The sequence below is a fragment of the Pinus tabuliformis genome, chromosome Q (genome assembly GCF_031772625.1).
Source record: "Pinus tabuliformis cultivar Carrire ecotype Pingquan chromosome Q, CPIR1, whole genome shotgun sequence".
NCBI classification, from domain to species: Eukaryota; Viridiplantae; Streptophyta; class Pinopsida; order Pinales; family Pinaceae; genus Pinus; species Pinus tabuliformis.
Genome location: NC_142296.1, coordinates 339,259,848 through 339,283,254, shown reverse-complemented (window position 1 = coordinate 339,283,254; position 23,407 = coordinate 339,259,848). Strand labels below are relative to the sequence as shown.

The following is a 23,407-nucleotide window of genomic DNA, read 5'->3' as shown; positions in this document are numbered from 1 at the left end:
ATCCTCATTAGATGAATTGGATCACAGTTGGGCCCCTCTGTTCCCTCGCCTCCTCCTATATGCAATAGAAACTCTTGGCATGGTTGCAACAACCTACAGATTTACCACGAAATTTTGATTTAAAAAATTGTTGATTTTTCTTAGTAGATCTCCAATCATTCATGCACTAGCAATTTCTCAGTGAAAATAAGGCTTATTGCATGAAATTTGATGTATATTTTCAAGGTATACAAGCATGAAATTCTTGATCCAAAAACAAAATTGTTGATCTCGACATTGACCCAACTAGACCTACTAATCTAACCAAACAACAATCCTAGTTCACTACTCATTATGCCCTAATTGCTACAAGCCTGAAGAACCAAAACCAACTAAGCCTCTAGTCAATTACAGGTACACAACTCTTGCAGATAAGTATAGAATGAATAATACCCTATCAATGAAGTATTAGAAAACAAGGTAATTTATTGTCCTTTGTAATCAATAAGAAACAACAATAAATACTTTAGATATGTATTGTAACTTCAATCTAACATTTCCTTTTATTGAATTCCATGACTATGTGCATGATAAGCCATGTGTCCCTAAACAATTCTGGGTTGCAAATAATTGAAAATTGTTTATCAAATCCTTGTTTGCAGCGTGATCGCGATTACTTCTTTGATAGGATAAATTATGTGAGGTGTATAAACAATAACATATCTTATACCAAAGAGCATAGATCACTAAAAAAACATGTCGATTTTGCTTAGTCTTCTTTTTTTATCAGTGCATATTGTTTGCAATGGTAATTCGTTATGAAACCAGTCACAAAAAGATAGAAAAGAGAGATAAATGCCTTAGAATTTAGCCTCTTCGAGGGGGCAACCTCCTTTACCTTACACAAATGAACAATTCTTGGATGATACAAATGACAAGTCCTCCTTTATATATATAGGGGTCTAAGGGGTCATAATATAATCAGAGTCGACATAACAATAATAATATAAGGGCACAACAATAACAATAATGGGCTTCTATGGGGCACAATAATAACAATATGGGGACTACATGGGCACAACAATATAATAAGGTGGTTGCACTAATAACAATGAGGGGTTACACTAGTATTACAGGGACCTAACATGCCCTTTTCCTTAAAAAAGTATTGTCCTCAATGCTTGAGTAGTTCTGGATGCTTCTGTATAAAATTCTTGTCCTCCCATGTGGAATCTTCAGCAGGTAAGTTCTTCCACTTGATGAGATGCTCTAAAATTGATCAATTTCATAGCTGTCAGGTTCTTGTTTCCATGACTACTTCAGGCTCCAATATGATTTTTCCTTCCTCGTCAAGTTCCTACAATATTGTTTGAACTGGGAGCTTGTCACCTATAACCTTCTTTAAGCATGAAACATGGAAAATTGGGGGCACTTAGGAAGATGCAGGAAGCTCTAATTTGTATGCCATAGTACCAATATTTTGCAGCACCTTGTAAGGACCATAGTACTTTGGTGATAATTTATTATCCTTCTTAGCTTGCTTGAGAGACATTTGTTTGTATGGTTGTATTCGTAAAAATACCCAATCGCCTACATCAAAACTTCTTTCACTGCGATGTTGATCTGCCTGTTGTTTCATTCGATTATGCACCAAAGTGGGGTTATCCTTTAAAATTTGGAGAACTTGTTGTTGATTCTTGATGTGATATTTCACTTCTTGAACCTTTTTCTTCTTGATATGTCCTTCTATCTTGGGAGTTTGAGGAGTGGTAATTCTTGCCAATACATTACAAGATATGGTCAAATTCATTTCTTGATGCTTGATGTGATCTTTCAATTCTTGAACCTTTTTCTTCTTCATATGTCCTTCTACCTTGAGAGTTTTAGGAGTGGTAATTGTTGCCAATGCTTTACAAGATATGGTCAGATTCATTTCTTCTTTCTCTGGGGTTGGTTCATGGTGAGTATCCTTTTCTTTTGACGTTTGTTGATCTTTTTCTTCTTGATATTTCACTGCTTGAACCTTCTTCTTCTTGATATGTCCTTCTATCTTGAGAATATGCTGGGTCTTCAATCCAACATTAGATTCTATGAAATCATGATTAACATTATTTTCTTTCTCATCATGAGTTTCCTCTACTACCTTTTCGCCATTAAGAGGCCTTTCTTGTAGTAGTTTTGTCCCACCTTCCTTCAAACCTTCCATGTCTTTCTTCAAATCTTCCATGCCTTTCTTCCAATATGATTTCATACCATCAATATCAGCTTCCATGGCATAGATAAAACTATTTATCTTAGCTTCGATCGCATTCTTCAAATCATCCATCCAATTTTGATTACTCGGTGTTTCTATTTTCTTAATTCGAGTCATTCTTTTTCTTGATTTTAGGATCTCGATCTTGAATCTGTTGTATCTCTGAAAGTTCAGATCTCCAAGGTCTAGAATTTAAACCTGCAATATCCCTCTGCGTCCTCCTTCCAATTCCATAAGTCTGATCGAAATTGGATTCTCCAAGAAAGATTTATGCCTAATCTCCCAAGATGACTGGATTATATCATTTTTTAGTACAACGAACTTGTACGAAGTGCCATGTGTCACTGTTTCAACCTTAAGACCTGACAATGATATACAACAAAGTCCAGTCCATCATCTTTCAATAACGTCTTATGAAATTTCAATTTGATGCTCAGAGAGAAAGTTATGACGATTTTTCCAAGGTCACCTGTTTGGGATGTAATTTGGGAGCCTGCAGAAACCCTAAATTTCGTGGACTGTATCTCTGAAAATATAGCGAAACAAGATCTGAATTTTTGGCCCGAGCTTCACCAAGTGTTCGGCTCAAATGGGTTTTAATTTCAGAGTCTAAAAATTTCTAGAGAAACAATTATAGCAAAATTGCCACGATGACCTGTTGGAGATGGAATTCTAGAGCTTGCACAAACCCTAACTTCCTCATATTAGATCTCTGAAAATAAGTGAGACGAGATCTGTAATTCGAACCCGAAGTGCAATGAGATTTAGCCTCAAATGGGTTTTTTTTAGCATCTGAAACATCGCAGAAAAAAGGTTATAGCAAAAATGCCATGATGACCTATTAGGAGCAGTGAAACCCTAGAATCCAAAGCTCTGAAACCAAATGTTATGAAACCAGCTCACAAACAGATAGAAAAGAGAGATAAACGCCTTCGAATTCAACCTCTTCGAGGGGGCAACCTCCTTTACCTTACACAAATGAACAATTCTTTGACGATACAAATGACAAGGCCTCCTTTCTATATATAGGGGTCTAAGGGGTCATAATATAATCAGATACGGCATAACAATAATAATGTACGGGCACAACAATAACAATAGTGGGCTTCTATGGGGCACAATAATAACAATATGGGGACTACATGGGCACAACAATATAATAAGAGGGTTGAACTAATAACAATGAGGGGTTACACTAGTATTATAAGGACCTAACATAATTGGTGAATAGTCTATGTAGACTTGGGCATGTACTTACACACTTTTTGTTTTCTTCCTATAGTTAGGGTGTAGTCTTGATCTTAATCCCTCTTCTACATCAAAATAGGGATCCCTTGATATAATAATAAGGATAAGAAGCATGGCAGAGTAATAAGGGTTCTTGGGTTCCCTGGCTGCTTGGTTGTGTGTTTTAGATAATCGTTTTTGGGTGTTTTTGCTGATCAAATATTACCTCTAAGACGTGTGAATTCTGCCTTCCAAAGAATGCATGATGTTAGAATTTGCCTATCAAAGAATATATTGTGTAAACATTATGGGAATGCTCCTATTTAGTAAACATAATGGGAATGGATGAATACCAACAACAACAACAACAACAAAAGTAAACAAAAATAATAACAACAAAATCAACAAGATAACGTTATTCAACAAAATTAAACCTGATAACGTTGTGCACACACCCTGATTGTATGTATCCAACAACTGATGAATATAATTAATGTAACATTGTGCACACACTCTGATTTTATGTCTCCAACAAATGACGAATAAAATGAATGTTTCAAATGCAAGTCAGTAAGGGTTGAGTTCGTTTTATAGTTTTTTGATGTAGAATTTGATTGGTAGGGAATATTGGCATGGATTGCCATCTCCAAAATTCAAATGTGTGTTCTGGATTGATTTGTACATAATCCAATGGCTGATAAACTTTCATGGTTGATCCTTGTGCTTTCCTGTGTTTAATTCCTGAATTGAAAGGGTTGGTGTCATTTATTGCATCCTGTGAATTAATTCTTGAATTCAAGGTGTCATTTATCACCTTCATTATGTTGAATGGTTAAACACACATGTAGATATGACTGACACACATTTCACCTGTTCTTGTGTAGGTATTACCCAACAATGGGATGTGTTGCTCCAGTGGAAATCAGTGGGTGCTTGTTTGATGGGCTAGGTGTACTCCTCGATAGAATTCAATGGAACATTTTGTAGTGCATTTTTACTTAATTGGTAATTCAAAGCTAGAGGTAGTTGGGACATGATTTCTTGTCAATATGTTATGTTAAGGCTTAGTGTTTGACATTTTTGGTCTAATCAATATATGGGCCCATTTTGGACATAATTTAATAACTTATATAACTTAATATAAACTATTTATGTGAAATTTTTTGATGTTTTATGATGATTTTTTGATGGATGTGTGGGATCAATACTATAACAACTATTGGTCCCTGCACAAAAGTAGGGAGTTGTCTATAATGCGACTTTTTGGAGATTCCAGTGACGGAATCCGGCGGAAGAAATTGAGGTTAAATCTTGATTTGTTGCAGTTAAAATGGTTTTTTAACTGCATATTTGGATTTAACACCTTGAAAAACCCCTGGGACGCTTTGATTGTGCAGAAACTAGCTATCAAACTTGCGATTCCAATAAATTGCTGCTGGATTTTGACCAAAAAACCCACCGGAAAAGCTTCCAAAAAGTCGCATTATAGACAACTGCAAAAAGTAGAAGCCTCTCCCCTAGTAATAATAAGTAAATTTAACAAAAGTAAGAAGGAATAAAATAAGCAAAAGTTAAATTAAGAAAAATGGTTGAATTAAGTAAAACTTAAAACAAAGAAATAAAGTTGCCATGTTGACACATGAATTGTGTGCATGCAGATTACTTTCCAATCCCCTTCCATTTTTGGAATAGTGGGTTGCATTTAATGGACAAAGGGAGATGAGAAGAATTATTTATTCTTTTTGGAGGAGAGTGTTGTGAGACAAAGGATTCCCTGACAGTAGTGGTTGATTGATAATTCGGGGGTGGCCAGCTATAGAAAGATTATGTGCAACTGAGGCTACGGTTGTGTAGAGAGTCGTCCCAAAAACTTTGTTGCAGTTAGCGGGATTTGGGTAGCGTTATAACTCTGGAATCACAAGTAAAGTATATCGTCACTACAGGTAAGTCTTCTTTGCTCATGCTTTTCGAATATTCTATGCTAATAGTTGAATAATTATCTGTTGAATTTTAATCACATAAGTTGGTATAATTAATTATATTTTTAATTCCAAGTTGTTACATAAAAATATATTTAAAAGAAGAATTCACGTGGATAGATAAGACTTTACTTTTAGATAAACAAAAGCTTTGCCAAATTTTGAAGAGATGGAGATAATTTTAATGCTTTATTTACTTATTTATATTTATAGTGTTAGCGAAATTTTAAATATGTGGAGATATTTTTCATGTTCTTATACATGTTTAATCAAAATTTGAAAAATATGGAGACATGCATGTCTCCTTTTTTAAATAGATTTTTCCTTATGACAGAGAAATATAAATAATTGTAATTTTTTTTTTTAGTTTTTACTAGTTTTGAAGAAGTGGAAACATATTGGGTAGAAGTACCAAATTTTTTAAATGTAAAGATAAACACAATATTTTTAAATTAAAAAAATATATTTAATCCTCGATCGGGGTGCGAGCTGACAAAATGGACTCTTTGGGATCCGTGCCATGATTAATACCAGGATAGGAAGGGTTGGAGGATGGTCTTATTACAACCCTCACAAATTTGAACCGTATTGCAATGTGGAATCACACATGCAGAGAATAAATGCTGTAGGGGATGGCCGAAGGGACACCTTATCGCCAGAGTTTTATGACGATAACTCTCAATTCTTAGGAGAAAGTAACTTAGTTATAATCTCTGGTATGGTTACTATGTTCTTGGTAAGCTTGAGGTAGATTGTGAAGGAGTTTTACACAACCCACCAACCTGGTGCAGACAACTCCTCTCTCCACATGGCTAACGACAACGGGTATGTTCTTTTCTGGGTCTCTCTTATAGTCCGTCCCCAGTGAATTGCATTCATGTGATATATCGATGGGGAAGTATTTATAATCCGGTGCTTGGAGTCAACTGGAAACCCCTTGGTGAATTCTAGAAGGAAAAAATCAGGTTTTATGATGGGTTGTCTGCATATTGTACAATTATTTATGTTTTCTTTGGAATATTATTATCTCGCATGGGAATGTACTTGAATTTTCTAGTATGGAATTCAATATATATCACATGCATGGATGACTATGTTTATTGCCTTACTTATCCGCTGTTTCTGTTTGTTAAAAACCAAGGTTTCTTGGATAAGGTCCCTCCCGTTTTAACTCTTTATTTGGTCTTAACTGGGCTTGGGGAGCCTTGGGTTGATATTTCCCGCCTCTTGCGACAGACCCAAATCATATAGGATAATTGTTGGGTTTAGCCCTAATGCTCACTGTTATATGGCTTTATGTTGTGGTATCCTTACAGGTTTACGTTTGTAGTGTGAACGCCAGGACCTTAAGCTTGTTATATGCTTCGAACTCGAGGTCTTGGATTCTTTTCATAGGGTTTCATATCACCGTGGGGGTTTTTTGAGTAGAAATATGGTTCGCCCTTCTTTCGGTAAAGGTTCCTCGGCTAGTGGAGGTCGTGAGCGCGATAAAAATGCAGGGTAATCTTGTGGCAGTAGCCAGTCCCAACCTCACCAAGCTAAGGCAATGGGCCGCAAATCCACTTCAAGTCTTATCCGCGATTCAGCCCAGTCATACCAGACATGTACTTCGATGCAGGTTCGATAGTTAATATCTAATTGGGAGACAAAATTAAACCAACAGGCAGCAAGTGCAGAGATAGATACAGAAGAATGGCGAGACTTGGTGTCAGACCTTAACCACTCCAGAGGTCAGACCTCTCAATATAAGTAGATTGTATACCTCTACTAGTTAATGAAGAATGTTGTGGCCAAATCTTTGATGAACCCTCCAACTAGTTCCTCCAAGAATGATCCTGGTCTACAGGAAATTCATAAGGAATTTCCACTTATTCAGTTTCAAATCTAGCAACAGAATGCCTGCCTCAGTTGCATTGAGAAACACATTCCTTATCTCCCTCGGACATAATTACCTAGTTTGAGTGTGAAAGACCCAACTCCCGTGGACTCATCCGATGACTAGCAGTTTGCTTGGCTTAGCTTTTGCTTTAAATTTTGATATATTTAGATGAAGAATCTATAGACTATGATATTTTTTTTAGTTATTTAGATTCTAGAAGGCTTAAAGATACATAAACATATATAGCTTTGCTAGACAGTCTTAAACCTTTTTGTTTTTGGATGGCTTATAATGCTGTTAGGTGGCCAACAAACCTGGTTTCCTTCTAGTAGTTTGATGCCACCTAACCATTTGAATTATGGATGCAACCTGCCTTTTGAAGGATATGAATGAAAAGGTCACGCCAAGCTTACAATATATATATATATATATATATATATATATATATATATATATAACCATTTAAATTTACAATAAATTGTTAATTTATTGCAATATTTCAAATGATGTTCATTGAAAAATACATTTAAAATTATTTATCCTTATTGGATTTTTGAATATAGAAATAAAATATTAAAGAATTCTCATTACTTTCCTAGTTCTTTAAAATTAATAAAGCATATAATTTTTTTAGAAATGGTTACACAAATTAGTAACCTCTTTTAAAAGAAAGAACTATTAATATATTTCTCCATCTTCAATTGGCTCTACCCACCATTTCACATCTTCAGTTGGCTCTACCTACCATCCCAATTTATTCGTTTGGTTTATCAAGTAAAATAAATATAAATTTGGATCTCCAAAGCCATTTTTTTAAACCTTCGTTATTGATATAACATGTCGTGCACAAAAAGTAAAATGTTGCCTCAAACAACTGAAACTAACCTCTATAGCCCCTTTTTTACATGTGATTGTTTTTTTAAATATTATTTAGAGTGATTGAGATGTTCCTCTCACATAAACTATTTTATTATTTCTGAATTCAGGCTTCTGTGATCCATAATGAATTATGAAAAGCCTTTCGGTAGAAATGATTTAAATTTTATTAATTTTTTTAAATTATATCAATGAAAACTAAATTAACCAGCCTAGATCCATCTTAACTCTGAATCTACCAAGGGCCAAGACGGTTCAAATCCCTTTTCACTCTAAAATAGGTTTGCACCTCACGAGATTTCATCGATCTCCGCCCTTGACAGATCTGCCCTTGAGAGATCCGAAGTTAAGATGGATCTAGTTATACATTGATTATGAGTATGAAGTTAAATTGTAATTAGGTTTTAGAGTTAGGATTTTATGAAAGGGGTTAAATGAAATTAAGTTTTTTTAGGATATTGTATTAATTTTATTGTAGTATTTTAATTGTGAGAAGTCTTTTATTTTTTTCGATTATTTTTTTTGAAATCTAATGAGTTTTTTTGGAATGGTTAGTTTGAGCTTTCTAATTTGCACAATCCAAGTGCCCTAGAGTTTTTGATGGTGTTGAATACATTTCTGCATTAAAAAATGCATTTTAAACAACAAAAACAAAAAAAATGCATTTTAAACAACAAAAACAAATAATCACAGGAATTTTTTTATGTCCAAAAAAATTAAGAAAATTGATGATTAAATTATTTTTATTTGATAATTTCAATGATGATTTAATAAAATTGGTATAAAATGAGATATTGGTTTTTTATTGGATATTATTGATTCATTTGAAGCTTTAATTCAAGTTAAAATTGTATTTTAATTTTAAAATATGATAACAATTATTTTAATGATTAATTGGAAATATTTGAATTTTTGTTTAGGTTATCATATTATATTAAAAGAGGGGTTAGTTATAAGGCCACAACATTTTACACCTTTTAGTGTTTTAAGAGGTTTCACTATTCTAGTACATCCATAAGAGTATTTTCTTACCTCTTTGAGATATTCTAACTACAATTCAACATTGATATCTACCACAATCTTTACAAAAAACTCCTAGATACAAAACATATTTGCAGAACATTATATCCATAACTAAAAATCTAACCTTCTCTTGACAGAGCCTTTGATGTTGTGTCCACTTTTTCTTATGTTGCATTATGCCTTTCTCCTTGCTCAGTTGGTACTCTAATATCTTTCCCTAATTGTTCCTTGCAAAATTCCAAATCCTCCTACCTGATCACAATCTCCTAGTTGGGGGGTGTCTCCTTTCCATTCACTTTGAACTTCAACACTGCAATCTTTGCCTCACTAATTGCCAACTTCTTATCTAATTTTTTTGCAACCAATAACATTTTTTCTCCAACAATTCCAGTTTTGCCTCCTTCTCTTGCTCTGTCATCTCAATTCTCCTATTAGTCAACTCCACCAATGAGCCCACCACCTTAGTTAGGTCGTCTATCCACTGGCTTAGACACTCCTGACCTTGTCCGCTCGAATGTGCCTCCATAGTTGTAGTTTCTAACTGACAACAACTTAAACTACCTAAAAGAATGTCATTCCAATTCCATAACACTAGCATTGCACTCACAGGTGCATACACTATATAATCAGACACTCTACTCCAGTGGTGACATCGTTAGTAAATTAAATTTATTACCAAATCTACCCAAATCAACTCATTGTGATGGTGATTCATTCTTGGTAGAGGATTAATTTCACCAACTAATATGAGTTTGATTGCATTTAAGCCTAGTGTGCGAGACCTTGTTTCTTTAATCCTTGCTTTAAATGGAGAATGTTGGTCATGCTCATACATTCCCACATGTGTTGTCTCCTCTGCAATTTAGCAAATCTGAACCTTTTTTGGATTTTTGGTCGGTTGTTAAGGTGATCGTTGTACATGTACCCTCCATACTCAATTAAGTACCAATACATGTCAGAAAGCCAACCACTGTCGAGAGTTATGGAAAATGGAATGCTGAAGGAATCCCCAATAACTTCTTTATTTTTTAATCTGCCAATCACTGTCGAGAGTTATGGAAAAAGGAATGTCAGAGGAATCCTCAATGATTTCTTTATTTTTTAATCTGCCAATTCGACGATTGAAATGGCCATCGCTTTTAGCGAAATAAATTTTTGAATTCATCGTGGTAAAGGGGAAAATATGGTTTTTGTATGATTCAAATCCATAACACCTTGTTTCATGATTGCTCCTTTGTTAGCTAGCTTATTTGCCTCTGAATTTAATCACCTGTATATGTGGTATAATTCAATCTCTTTAAATTTCTTCAATTGCAAGGCTATCCTTTGAAATATTGTCATTTTCACATTTTCTCCCTCACTCTTTAGCTTGTTTACTTGCTTTATTGCAAGCTAAAACTAACAATTTCCTTATACCTTTGGCCAAGGCTAATTCTAGTCCTGGGCCAAAAATTCAGCTTGTTTAATGAAATGCCACAAATTGCACAACTCTTTGGTTGTCGGGGTAAAAGATGACCCCTCCTGCGAATCTCGGAAAATAATTGATTTTTGAGATTGTGTTTCAGATTAATCACATAATTAGTTAACTTGTCGAAGTTTTGAACCAATTAATGTGGTTCATCCTTAGGACAAACCACATTAGTTGGTTTGAAACATCTACCAATTATCTAATTATGTGATTATTCTTAAAAACAATCTCAAAAATTAAGATAGATCACAAATACTTAAAAAAAAACAGAAAAAATTAATTAATTAATTTTAATTAAAAATGTTTTTTTTTTAAATGCAATATAAAATTATTTGAAATTAGTTAATTTTTTTCCTTCGAACATAAAAATAAATTAATAATAAAAAAATAAAATGACAAAATTATCTGCTCATAGTGAAAATCTACCCTTATGAATCATAAATAAATTATTTTAAATTATTAAATTATATTTAATATACATGAATTATTATTATTTTTTTTTAAATTGATAAATCCTAAATATTATGACTTTTGGATTTTCAAATCGATAGTCCTAAAATATCGTAATTTTGGATTTTGAAGTGTGAGTGGAGAGAGTTTGGTGAGAAGGCAAGCTCCAGCACATGTAGGCAAATACTTTTGACTTTACTATCCAAGTTGACCGCGCATTGCCCGTAATTAACGGCGTACGATTCAAACTTATATATATAAAAAAACGGACTGCTTCCGAATTTTCGCCGAACAAATTCTTTCTTTTTTGTCTTTGGTGGACGCTTCCATAAATATTCGTGATTCCCTTGACCCATACTTGACAGAGCTGCCCAGACTCCACAAATGCATTTGAAAATAGCGGCTTCCCCTTCCGAAATGGCAGGCAAGACGAAATTCACGGCCAAAGAGAAGATGCCAAATGAGTTCGTAATTCCTCACTTTTAGCTGACTTGCATCTTAAATAATTGATAATAATAAATTATAATAATTGATATGTTGATAAATTAGTAGTTTTCTAATTTAATTTTTAATATATATTTAAATTAAAAATATAATAATATGTTTAATGAGTAGTTTTAAATGTGATTTTTGGAAAGTTTTCTAGTTTATTTTTTGATTTAATTTGTTTAGAATTTCGTTATTTATTGAAATCACAAGTTTGTGAGATGAATTATTCACAATCTAAATGTTCTAAAGGTTTTTGAGAATGCTGAATCCATATTACAATAAAAAAATCAATTTAAACAAACACAAATCAAAATTTGGTGACAAATATTTTCCCAAATTCCAATCAAAAATCTATCTAACTCCCAAAAATTGCACTTAAAAATTACTGTTTTAATCACTTTAATTAAATTTAATATGTTAAAAAATTAAATATATTATAAATGCAGGTAGACTTTGGCAAACCATTGTAAAAATTTTAAGAAAGAAAATCTTCAAATATTAATTTTGTTAAAAACTTATTAAATAGTATTTAATTTTCAGTTACTATAAAATTACACTTAATCGGCTACTCTTTTCCTTTGTATTTGTAAACAAAGCAAACACCCAATTCCATAATTTTGCAATCTATAAGAACGAGACATGCATTATTTTTTATGACTTCATGTCGACAAAAGTTGGAAAGTATGTAAAAGTTTGGAATACTTTAAATTTGCAAATAAACTTGTTAAATTTTGTTAAATATTTACAACTGTGGAGATATTTTGATTTTTGTAATGAATTGATTTGAGGGTTATTGGTAATGTCAAAATGGAGAGTGTTAGATGTTAGATATTTTGGGTAATTGCATGAGAAGTGGAATGACAAATTATACACTAAATTTATATATTTTTGTAAATTGGAATGATAAATTACATGATAAGTTTATATGTTTTTTTAAGTTTTAATAATTGATTTTTGGTGATTTATTAGATGGTTAGAATGATATATTAATGCTTAGGTGAGAGGGTTACAGATCCATGGTCAAGTAAAGTTAAGGGAAAAAATGATATCATTTAGTAATCTGATAGATTGTATTGTTTCTAATAAAAAATATATGATTGTATTTATAATGATTTTTCAAATATGTTTAACTTATGAAATAATATTTCCCACATTTGAAGGTGCCTAACTTATATTTCAATGAGAACATATAGATTAAATATATTTAAGTTTTGACAAGCTATTAATAAGCACATAATATTAATATTTAGGTTGATACAAGTGAATAATAATCATATAATATTAGTTTAGTTTTACTAACACAACCTATTGAGGATGGGGAGGAGACATGCTAAAAAATCCACCTCAGCTAAGGGCTAGTGTGGCCTGACAGCATAGGAGGAGACATGCTAAAAAATCCACCTGAGCTAATGGTGGGTGTGGCCTGGTAGAATACAAGGAGACATGCTAAAAAATCCACCTGAGCTAAGGGTTGGTGTGGCCCAACAGGATACGAGGAGACATGCTAAAAAATCCACCTCAGCTAAGGGACTGGTGTGGCCCGACAAGATACGAGGAGACATGCTAAAAAAATCCACCTCAGCTAAGGGCTGGTGTGGCCCAAGAGGGTACCAGGGGACATGCTAAAAAATCCACCTCAGCTAAGGGCTAGTGTGGCCTCACAGGATACCAGGAGACATGCTAAAAATTCCACCTCAACTAAAAGCTGATGTGGCCCCACAAGATACGATTTTCTAACATTACATTTTTAAGTTCATTATACACTTCGGATAATTAAAACTAAAGGAGAAAATCCCAATAATTCTTCCCAATTACTCAAAACAAACCTAATTATCATTTTTCTTTAAAATAATATCAAAATTTTGGGGAAAAAACACCCAACCAACCCATCACACTCATTATTGTGTCAATTTGGGCAATGTTATTTCACATGTACTCAGGCATCCCAGACCGTGGCCATTTATCGATTTGCTGGTAGTCACTGCTGATAGTCTTTCCTGCACATTTCCAGTCTTCGTCTCCTATATAACACATCATCTAGGTCTCCCTAGCTAAAACAAGTCACCATTAACCATGGCATTTCTCAGCTTTATGCTTGCAGTCATCACTGTTATTGCAAGCCTCCTGCTTCTCGCAGGCATTAACAATGCCTATTCGTCCAATATTTATGATGGCCATCCCTTCAACTACGCTGGTTCTATGGAGAATGTTTCCACCGCCATTGATGATGATAATCAACATGGAGAAATCGTTGCAGAGACGATGGACAGAGTCCACTTCAATTTCAATCAATCAATGCCCAATAAAAGAGTTGCAAGAGAATGCAATCTCTTCTCAGGGGCATGGGTTCACGATGCTTCTTATCCCCTTTATCCTGCTGGGCAGTGCCCTTACCTGATTGAAGGAAGAGTAAACTGCAGAAAGAATGGAAGACCGGATTCTGATTATGAAAAGTGGAGATGGCAGCCGCGCGGGTGCTCCATTCCAAGGTACATTCTGCTCATCATTGTTTTATTTCTGGTTTTACATGAATGGTATGCTCATCATTCTCATATTCTTATATTGATGATGAATTTCATAAGTAGGTTCGAAATGTCATGAATTTTAAAATGTTAATCATCATTTTATATTGATGATGAATTTCATAAGTAAGTTTGAAACGCCAGATTCTCTATATAATACAATATCGCTTTTTTTTTTCTGGAAAAAGTTTGAAACACGAGATCAATTTTAAATATAAAAATTTGAAAATTAATCTTCAATCTAGCTGAAATCTAGATCGCAGAAGCTTCAAATCTAAAATATAAAATTTAAGTAAAGTTAAAATTAACCTTAATTTTTCATTTCTATTTATCTGATTAGAAAATATTCTTGAAATCTGCCCATCAAAAAATGAAATTAGAAAATATTCTTAAAATCTTCAAATCAAGAAATGAAATTTGACCACATTGTCTATGAAAACTACATGAATTTACAGTTTCACTTATTTCTAATAATCAGTTTCGATGCCAAAGATCTGTTGTGGCGGTTGAGGGGAAAGCGACTGCTGTTTGTTGGGGACTCAATAACACGAAGCCAGTGGGAATCCATGGTCTGCCTTCTTCAAGCAGCGATTCCCGCCAATAAGAAATCTATGATTTCCAGATATTCTCTTAAAATATTCAGGGCCCTGGTAAGCTCCCTGCCTGCCACATATCTTCTCTTATAATTCAATATATATCAAGGGCCTGCTTGCTTCTAGTGAAGTCTTACAACTTTATTTCTTGATTTACAAGGATTACAAGGCGTCTGTGGAGTTTTTGTGGGATCCCTTTCTGATTCAGCAGAGCATTACTCGTAAAAATAAGAGGATTCTACGCTTGGACTCTGTTGGGAAGAATGGGATTTACTGGAAAGGAGTTGATGTCCTGGTTTTTGAGTCATCGCATTGGTGGAGTCATGCCGAAGGAGAATCGTAAGAACATTAATACTTTGCAGTTTGTTTTGATATTGTAAATGTAAAGGTATTTTTATTTCATTGTAGATGTCAAGAATATTTTATAAATTTGATTAACAGTCATAAAATAAAAATTGTTTGACCTCACTACTATCTTTGATATTCCCCAAACTTATAATCGCTACCATCTTTGATATTCCCCAAACTTATAATCGAAATAAGTCCAGAAAAGATGTAATGTTTTGGTTTTACAGATGGGACCTGGTAGTGGAAGGCAATAGGGTTTACAGAAACATGGATCCATTGTTGGCTTACAGGAAGGGGTTGACAACCTGGGCAAATTGGATCTCTGCAAACCTCGATCCAAAGAGTTCTCTTGTCTTCTTCAGGACCTCATCCCCTAAACATGAGAGGTAACTGGTTATACAAATACATTACACTGTCTATCATATATTGTGAGTGTTTCAGAATGATATATAAAATTTATTGAAATACATTGCAGCTCAAGTGAGTGGAATGAGAGAAATGGGCATGGGTGCTACAACCAGAGAGAACCAGTGCAGATTGCTGGATACAAACCTCCAGCGCTTGCTCAAGTTTCCATATTAAAGCAAGTTCTCAAGAAGACAAGGTTTCCTGTTACATTGTTGGACATCACAAGATTGACAGAGTTTCGCAAGGATGGTCACCCTTCAATTTACAGTCCTGACTACAATAAGGAGCACATGAAGAACCTAGAGCAATTTGGAGATTGTAGCCACTGGTGTTTACCAGGCGTGCCTGACACATGGAACGAATTGTTGTACACTTCCTTGCTTTTCAAGGGTTTCGGTAGCGGATAGCCCCATGCGCTGATGACATGAAGTTCAAGCTAGAATAGGCATGAATCCTTGCTTTTGGCTCCAGGATAGATGAATCCATAGCCAATTTTTGAAGCATTGGAGCATATTATGCTTTCTTATTCAACACCGTTAAGTTGTTACCTAATTTCTGAAGCACTGGAGCATTATGCTTTCTTATTTGACACCGTTAAGTTGTTTTCATTGATGTTGATTGGGTCATTGATGTTGATTTTACCAACCTAATTTTCATCCAATTTTTTTTCAGAGAAAAATACTTTTTGGAAAAGTAAGTATATATGTTAGTGAGAGTAAATTTCAATCGCCATAGAGTTTAGACTTAGTCATCATCTATCTACTTGCACAAATAGCCATAGTGAAAAAAGAAAAAAGAAAATACATTTAGTCCCACTATAACATTTATGAGTCTACTGATATGATAAGATCGCCTGATATAGCTAGAGAAAAAAAAATTACATTCAGTCCCACCATAACATTTATAAGTCTACTGATATGATAAGATCATTTATAAGTCTACTGATATGATAAGATCGCCTGATATCAAAAGACATATTCAAGAAATTGTCATAAACCTAACACAGTCTAGAAACAGAATTCGCTGCAGACAAAAGTCTAGCTAGAAAACCCTACAGTCTAAAACCCAGGTCATAATCAAAAAATTGTCAGAAATCTAACAGTCTAAAAACAGAATTCGCTGCAGACAGAAAATCTTGATAAAAAACCTGCAGTCCAAAACCCATATTATAATGGGATGGAACCTTCCCCTGTCAAAGAGCCAGAGCAATTTCATCCAATTGTAGATTTCTATTTGATAGAATTCAGAATCAATCTTTTTCAGTTTTGCAATTTTCCTGAACATATTTTTGGAAGAATAGTTAAAAAGACATCTTTATATTATAAGTATGGTTATTTTGCAGGTTCAATCATAGCTAAAAGGAAAAGTTGAGTAAAATTGAACACTTCAACATCCATGATAAGCAAACCACTACATATTTGAAGAAGCTTTTTGAGATTTTATTTATTTATTTTGAGTATATATAATTTTTTAGTAATTTAATATTAATATTTTAATAATAAAATTAAAGATATTTAAAATATGTTTATATAATAATGATGTTTCATCGATACAAATTAAAATGGGCTGATTATAAAATTTTCTTCCGTCATTTAAAGGGAATAGTACGCTGTTTTTATCCTAAATTTTTTATTTTTAGTTTTAAAATTATAAATAAAACTTGAAAAACATTTTTTATAAAATTCTTATCGGAGTTGTCTATAATGCGACTTTTTGGAGATTCCGGTGACGGAATCCGGCGGAAGAAATTGAGGTCAAATCTTGATTTATTGCAGCTAAAATGGTTTTTTAACTGCAGATTTGGATTCAGCACCCTGAAAAACCCATGGGACGCTTTGATTGTGCAGAAACTAGCTATTAAACTTGAGATTCCAATAAATTGCTGCCGGATTTTGACCGGAAAAACCCACCGGAAAGGCTTCCAAAAAGTCTCATTATAGACAACTGTTCTACTATCTTTCCATATTTATAGCTCTCTTCCTTCCTCTTTTTTCTTGGGTCAGATTTTCTTCCCTGGTCAGAGAGAGGTGGTTACTATGCTTATTCCCATTTTTATTGTTGGTAAAAAGAAGTGGTACTAGCGGTGCTATTTCCATTTTTTTTTTCATAATTATAACGATTTTTTTTACAATATTATTATTATTATTATTATTATTATTATTTTATTGCTTTTTTTAAATATTTATTTTATTTTATAATAAAATTATAATTATATATATATATATATATATATATATATATATATATATATATTTTATGTGACTTTGATTTTGAATTTTAAATTGTTCTAAATAATTATGTTGTTATCTTATGCTTTGGTTTTTAAATGTAGTTATTATATGATAAATTGAATTAGATTAAATTATGATCAAAATATTTCTTTATTAATTATCAATATAGATTTATCTTAATTCCAGATTTATTGAGGATTAAGAGAGATACAAATGATCAAGATGCAAATTTCATTTTGAGTGCAAAACCTCCATAAATTTAATTCCTCTTGATGCTTGGTAAATCCAAAGTTTATATGAATCTATGTTAGTTCTTAATAATATTATTTATATTTATAAATTTCACATTTCTATATATGGAGAAATTCTTATTCTTATAATTAGATGTTACTATGCTTATTCCCACTTTTATTTTTTGTAAACAGAAGTGGTACTAGCTGTGCTACTTCCAATTTTTTTTAATTTTAATTTTGTGAATTTTCATAATTATAATGATTTTTTTTTTCATTATTATGATGATTTTTATTTTTTTTTAAATATTTATTTTTTTTATAATAAAATTATATATATATATATATTTGCCGGTGGAAAAGTCGTAATTTTATTCATAAGACAAAAGCATATGCAGATGTTCTATTCTGGCTTTCACCGAAACCAAAAAAAATAAAAAAATAAAAGATTGAAGTAGCTATTGTTTTCTCCCTTTCTTCTTCTCCACCTTTCGCCATCCACCAGTATTGGGGGTAGCTATTATAATGGATCACTGATTTTCTGTTATAGTTGTGGGAGAATCCTTGTCCAACTCTGATCCTTCTAATCTATGAGCTCTCTTATTGCCGAGTATTTCCTTTCCTATTAGCTGGGAATCTTGTTGTTGCACGGGGTTTTTGGGGGCTTCCTCTTCTTTTTGTGTGTTGCCCTGAACTATTTGTTCATCTTCTTCTACCTCGTTTCCTGCATTCTCTGCTATATCTTCTTCCTTCACCAATGGCTCTGTATGTTGCCATCCTTTCGGTTTCCGTTGTCGCTGCTTGTTCCTATTGGAGAAGTTTCTTGTTTGTGGGCATGCACTAAGCATGTGGCCTGTTTGTAGGCATCCACAGCATCGAAACGTTGTGTTCTCATAATCCAAGGGTTGTATCCACTGTGTATTGTTGAAGTTCAGTATAATACTTTCTGGCAATCCTTGACTGAGATCTACTTCGATGCATATTCTAGTGAAAGTAAATATTCCCTTTATGAGTCTCTCCTTGTCAGTCATTATGAATTTACCCAAGGTATTCCTGCTAGCTATTAAAACCTGGTGGTGCCAAAAATGTATTGGGAGGTTGTGGAACCTAACACAAACTGGCATCTTTGATACCACCATTGTGTTGGCATCAAATTCTGGAAACCAAGGGGTGATGAAGAGTCCAACTCTGCCCCAAAACCATGGTCCTTCGTTTAGGATAATGTCCATTTCCTCTTTTATATTGAATCTTACTATGAAAAACCCCTTGGGGCATAAGTAGATTTCGCAATTTGTTGTCCAGTATGTATGTAGCCATTGATGTAGTACATCAGATCTGGGCCAAAAACCATTAAAATGGCAAATGACTACATTGGTATGTAGGTCTGAGTATATGGTATTTACCTCGGGTATAGCGATGGTGAGAGATGGGTTCTCAGGTTTTTGTTCTACTATGTAAGGCCCCGAAAGTTTAGAGGTAGCTGTAGGATTGACCTGTGCTTTCCCTTTGCCCTTGACTGCGTCCTTGAATGTGCCTGTGTTCTTTGTGTTCTTTGACCCAGTTCCAGAACATCTGCCCCGCAGATGGAGATTGACAATGATGGTCGAATCTGAAGTAATGTTGTAGGCCTGGAGGGTGTGATGGTCCTGAAAACTGTATCCCATGTAGATCAGGTTTTGCTCGTGTGCAGGTATGCCAAGGAGACTCTGTATTCCAAATCTCAGATCCTAGATCCTCATCCTCCTGCTAAGCTGCATGCAGTGATGTCTGCCTCCTATTGATTTGACGAAGATTTGTAGTTGATCTTCCTCTTCTTCTCCATTAGCAGCTGAACGTTGTTGGACGTCTTGGATTTTGCGGTTGGTGGTCGTGATAGTAGCTTCCACGCTACCCTTAAAACCCTCAACAACCTTCATGGTGGAGGCAGTTCTTTCAGATCTCTGCTTTCCAATTACCTCGATAAATCCTTTCCGGAGCTCCATCTGCCTTAGCGCAGCTGTAGGGGGTTTGCTTGGGTACCTCGGCATCAGGGGAGAGTGGGGAGGGGGGGCGAGAAACACAAACTATTCCCTTCCATACTCCAAGCTTGGCAAGGCTAATAACGTGCTACCTACTCCCACTTGCTCCCGCCGATCACGTCCTCCTTACTGAGATCTTGCCTCCCCTGCATTGATTTTCGTCTTCCATTTGGTGGGACACGCCCTCTCCTGTTCAAAATAAATTGGGGATACGACAAGCCACGCTGCCCATAACCAGTCTTGCACATCCCAATCCTACCAGATGGCCTCTCCCTTGTTTTTTTGCTTGTGCACGGCAGACCAAACGGACTCAGGGTATGACTGGTTTTCGTTTAGCTGATCTGTTCTATACTCGGGTCTGTCTCTCATTCCATGTCCCGATACTGTAGATTCGTGCACCACACAGTATGAATCGCCCCGATTTAGGGGGAGAGAGCACACCCCTGGCCTGAGGAAGAAACGATCCGTGGTAGAGTAGACTTTTCTTGTTCCGAGACCAAGCCAGAACACTGCCAGAAGGTCAAGATTAGCTCGCCCTTCTGCCGATTTCCTGTGAGGGCTTCATTCTGAACCCATGTAGCTCCCATCCTTGGTTTGCAGAGCGGCGGCGACGCAAATCTTTGTACCGGAAACCCTAGCCATGGCACTTCACTCTCTTTTCCATATATATATATATATATATAAAACAATTTTTATGTGACTTTGATTTTGAATTTTAAATTGTTCTAAATAATTATGTTGTTATCACATGTTTTGGTTTTTAAATGTAGTTATTATATCATAAATTGAATTAGATTAAATTATGATCAAAATATTTCTTTATTAATTATTAATATAGATATATCTTAATTCCATATTTATTGAGCATTAAGAGATACAAATGATCAAGATGCAAATTTCATTTTGAGTGCAAACCCTCCATAAATTTAATTCCTCTTGATGCTTGGTAGATCCAAAGTTTATATGAATCTATGTTAGTTCTTAATAATATTATTTATATTTATAAATTTCACATTTCTATATATAGAGAAATTCTTATTCTTATAATGAGATGTTTTTTTTTTTTTAATAGTGATATGGATATTATTGGGGTAGATGTGTAGGTTTAATGCAAGTATGTAAACACATTTAAATGTCCTCTCAATTACAAAATAATAAAAGGTAACCAATATAGGGTAGATGTGTAGGTTTAATGTAAGTATGTAAACAATTTTGAATGTCTGCTCAATTAAAAAATAATAAAAAGTTAAAAGTGATATGGGAGATGAGTGTAAACATTTAAATGTTAGCTTGATTAATAATAAAAAGTTAAAAGTAACAAACAAAATGTTAAAAGTAATAAATAAAAAGTTAAAATTAATATAAACCCTAGTATTGTTGATGAGTGTAAACATTTAAGTGTTGGCTCAATTAATAATAAAAAGTTAAAGTAATAAAAACAATAAAATTCAATTTGTTATATTTTGATTTTGTTATTAACTTGTGAATAGACTTTGTTACAATACCATGAGTCAATACCATGGATTATCAATACCACACGCACAAAAAGATTTATAACATTTTTTTAATTAAATTTAAAAGGAAAAAGGTTATAATTACTTATATCTAAACCCTCCATCCACACTACTACTAAAAATATTCCCATAGAAATTAAATTTAATAAAATTAAAAATGAGAATACTTTTATATGTAAAGATGTGAAATTTATATGATATAAATAATATTATTAAGAACCAACTTAGATCCATCTTAACTAAGGATCCAAGGGATGAGAGCAAGCAAAGTGACTAACAATAATAGAGGAAAAATAATGGATGATTCTGTTAAGTTTTTCATTATTGTATTTTCTTTGACATGATTGATACAAAATATAGGTTTAATATTTTACAACCAATTGAGTTTTTTTTTTTTTTTTTTAAACATAATACAATAGGTCCATAGGATAAAATTTAAGAGAGAGGGAGGGAGGTAGGTGAGAGAGAGGGAGGGAGGGAGGTGAGAGAGAGAAGGAGAGAGAGGAAGGAGGAGAGAGGAGGGGAGAGAGAGAATTGGAGTTGAAGAGTAAGAGAGGGAGGAAAGAATACATACACGGAAATAGAGGTGGAGAGAGAGGAGTGACAAGGGATAGATGGAGAGAGAGTGAGGGTGAGAGGAGAGGAGAGGAGGGGAGAGAAGAGGAGAGGAGAGAGATAGGGAGAGAAGGGGAAGAAAGAGAGAGGGAGAAACAAATATGAATGAGAGAGAGGAAGGGAGATAGTGACAGAGTTGGAGGGAAGAGAGAGAGAGAGAGAGAGTGATGGAGGGGTGAGATTGAGGGAGGTGGGAGAGGGAGAGAGTGTAGAAATTCCTTGTAGATTCAAATTGCAAATTGTAATATGCTAAAACAATTGACTTGAATCTACTCTACTCATCAATGGAAACAATAATTAATCGATGAAATCACGAAGCATATAAGAGAAATAATTCAATCACACATAGCACAATGATTTTTTGGTGAAAGTCGCAGCTAAAAACCCCTGCTATCTATATATTGCATTAATAAGAAAATATGAGAAGATTATAATGCTTTGCTCAAGCTTGAGAAACCTCTGCACTATCTCTATCTATCTCACTCCTTCCCAGACAAGCTCGAGCCAATACTTACCTAAATTCTTGCTTGCCCAAGTCCTTATTTCCTTGCATTGTTACCTTGGGAATTAGCCCCTATTTAATTGGGAAAAAATCCTCAATTATGAATTGTGAATCCTCATAGGCCTTCCTCTGATTGCATGCACCATCAGTTTAATTTAGATGATTTTACGACTGATATTACATTGTCCCTGAGCTCTAATTTCAACTGGGTCTTTCTCTAATCTAACATGCATGAGTTATTTATGAGTGAATCATCAATTTACTAGTTGATCACTTCAGGTAGCACCACACTGCACTCCAGGCAACACCACACTGTACTTCAAGAAACACTACATTGTACTTCAAATAGCACCACACTACACTTCAGGAAACACCACATTATACTTTAAGAAACACCACACTCGACTGCAAGAAGCACCCCACTGGATTGTAGGCAACACCACACTACTAGACCTCCCACTAGTTCCTCCATCAGTTGGAGCTATTTTAGCTAACTTTAACTTAGTTAGATCAATGAATTAATTAATTACAACTCAAAATAAACTCAACCAGGGCTCCTATAATGTAGGAGACACTCTACATGACTCTAGTGAGACCCTAAACTCAAATTAACAGAGAAACTAAGTCAAATTAATTGTTGGCTTGTTGGGGCCTCACCCAGGTTCAGAAGTGATTTAGCCAAACAAATCTCGAAACTACCGGCCCTTTCGGCAACAGTCTGCGATGCGGCGGACTGAGGTCTCACCCGAGGTAGTATGGGAGGGTGCTGGAACTAGGTTTCCGCACCCTAGGGATGTCTTGA

The 23,407-nt window shown here is 34.3% G+C and overlaps 2 protein-coding genes across 4 annotated transcripts in view; one reads left to right on the top strand and one right to left on the bottom strand.

Moving 5' to 3' along the window:
- The window catches only part of LOC149219583 (Sugar isomerase (SIS) family protein), a 92,229-nt gene that overhangs the window by 52,022 nt on the left and 16,800 nt on the right, over positions 1-23,407 (bottom strand). The window lies entirely within an intron of this gene.
- Positions 13,563-16,084, top strand: LOC149219584 (protein trichome birefringence-like 36). Its single transcript, XM_089382628.1, has 5 exons — positions 13,563-14,113; positions 14,625-14,796; positions 14,900-15,078; positions 15,315-15,473; positions 15,563-16,084. Exons 1-5 carry the CDS (start codon positions 13,698-13,700, stop codon positions 15,900-15,902), a joined length of 1,266 nt encoding a protein of 421 aa, XP_089238754.1. The 5' UTR covers positions 13,563-13,697; the 3' UTR covers positions 15,903-16,084.

Coding starts and splice junctions, on each gene's coding strand:
- LOC149219584 (XM_089382628.1), top strand. CDS start 13,698: ATGGCATTTCTCAGCTTTATGCTTGCAGTCATCACTGTTATTGCAAGC. Junction 14,114..14,624: donor CGCGGGTGCTCCATTCCAAG/GTACATTCTGCT, acceptor TCTAATAATCAG/TTTCGATGCCAAAGATCTGT. Junction 15,079..15,314: donor AGTCATGCCGAAGGAGAATC/GTAAGAACATTA, acceptor TTGGTTTTACAG/ATGGGACCTGGTAGTGGAAG.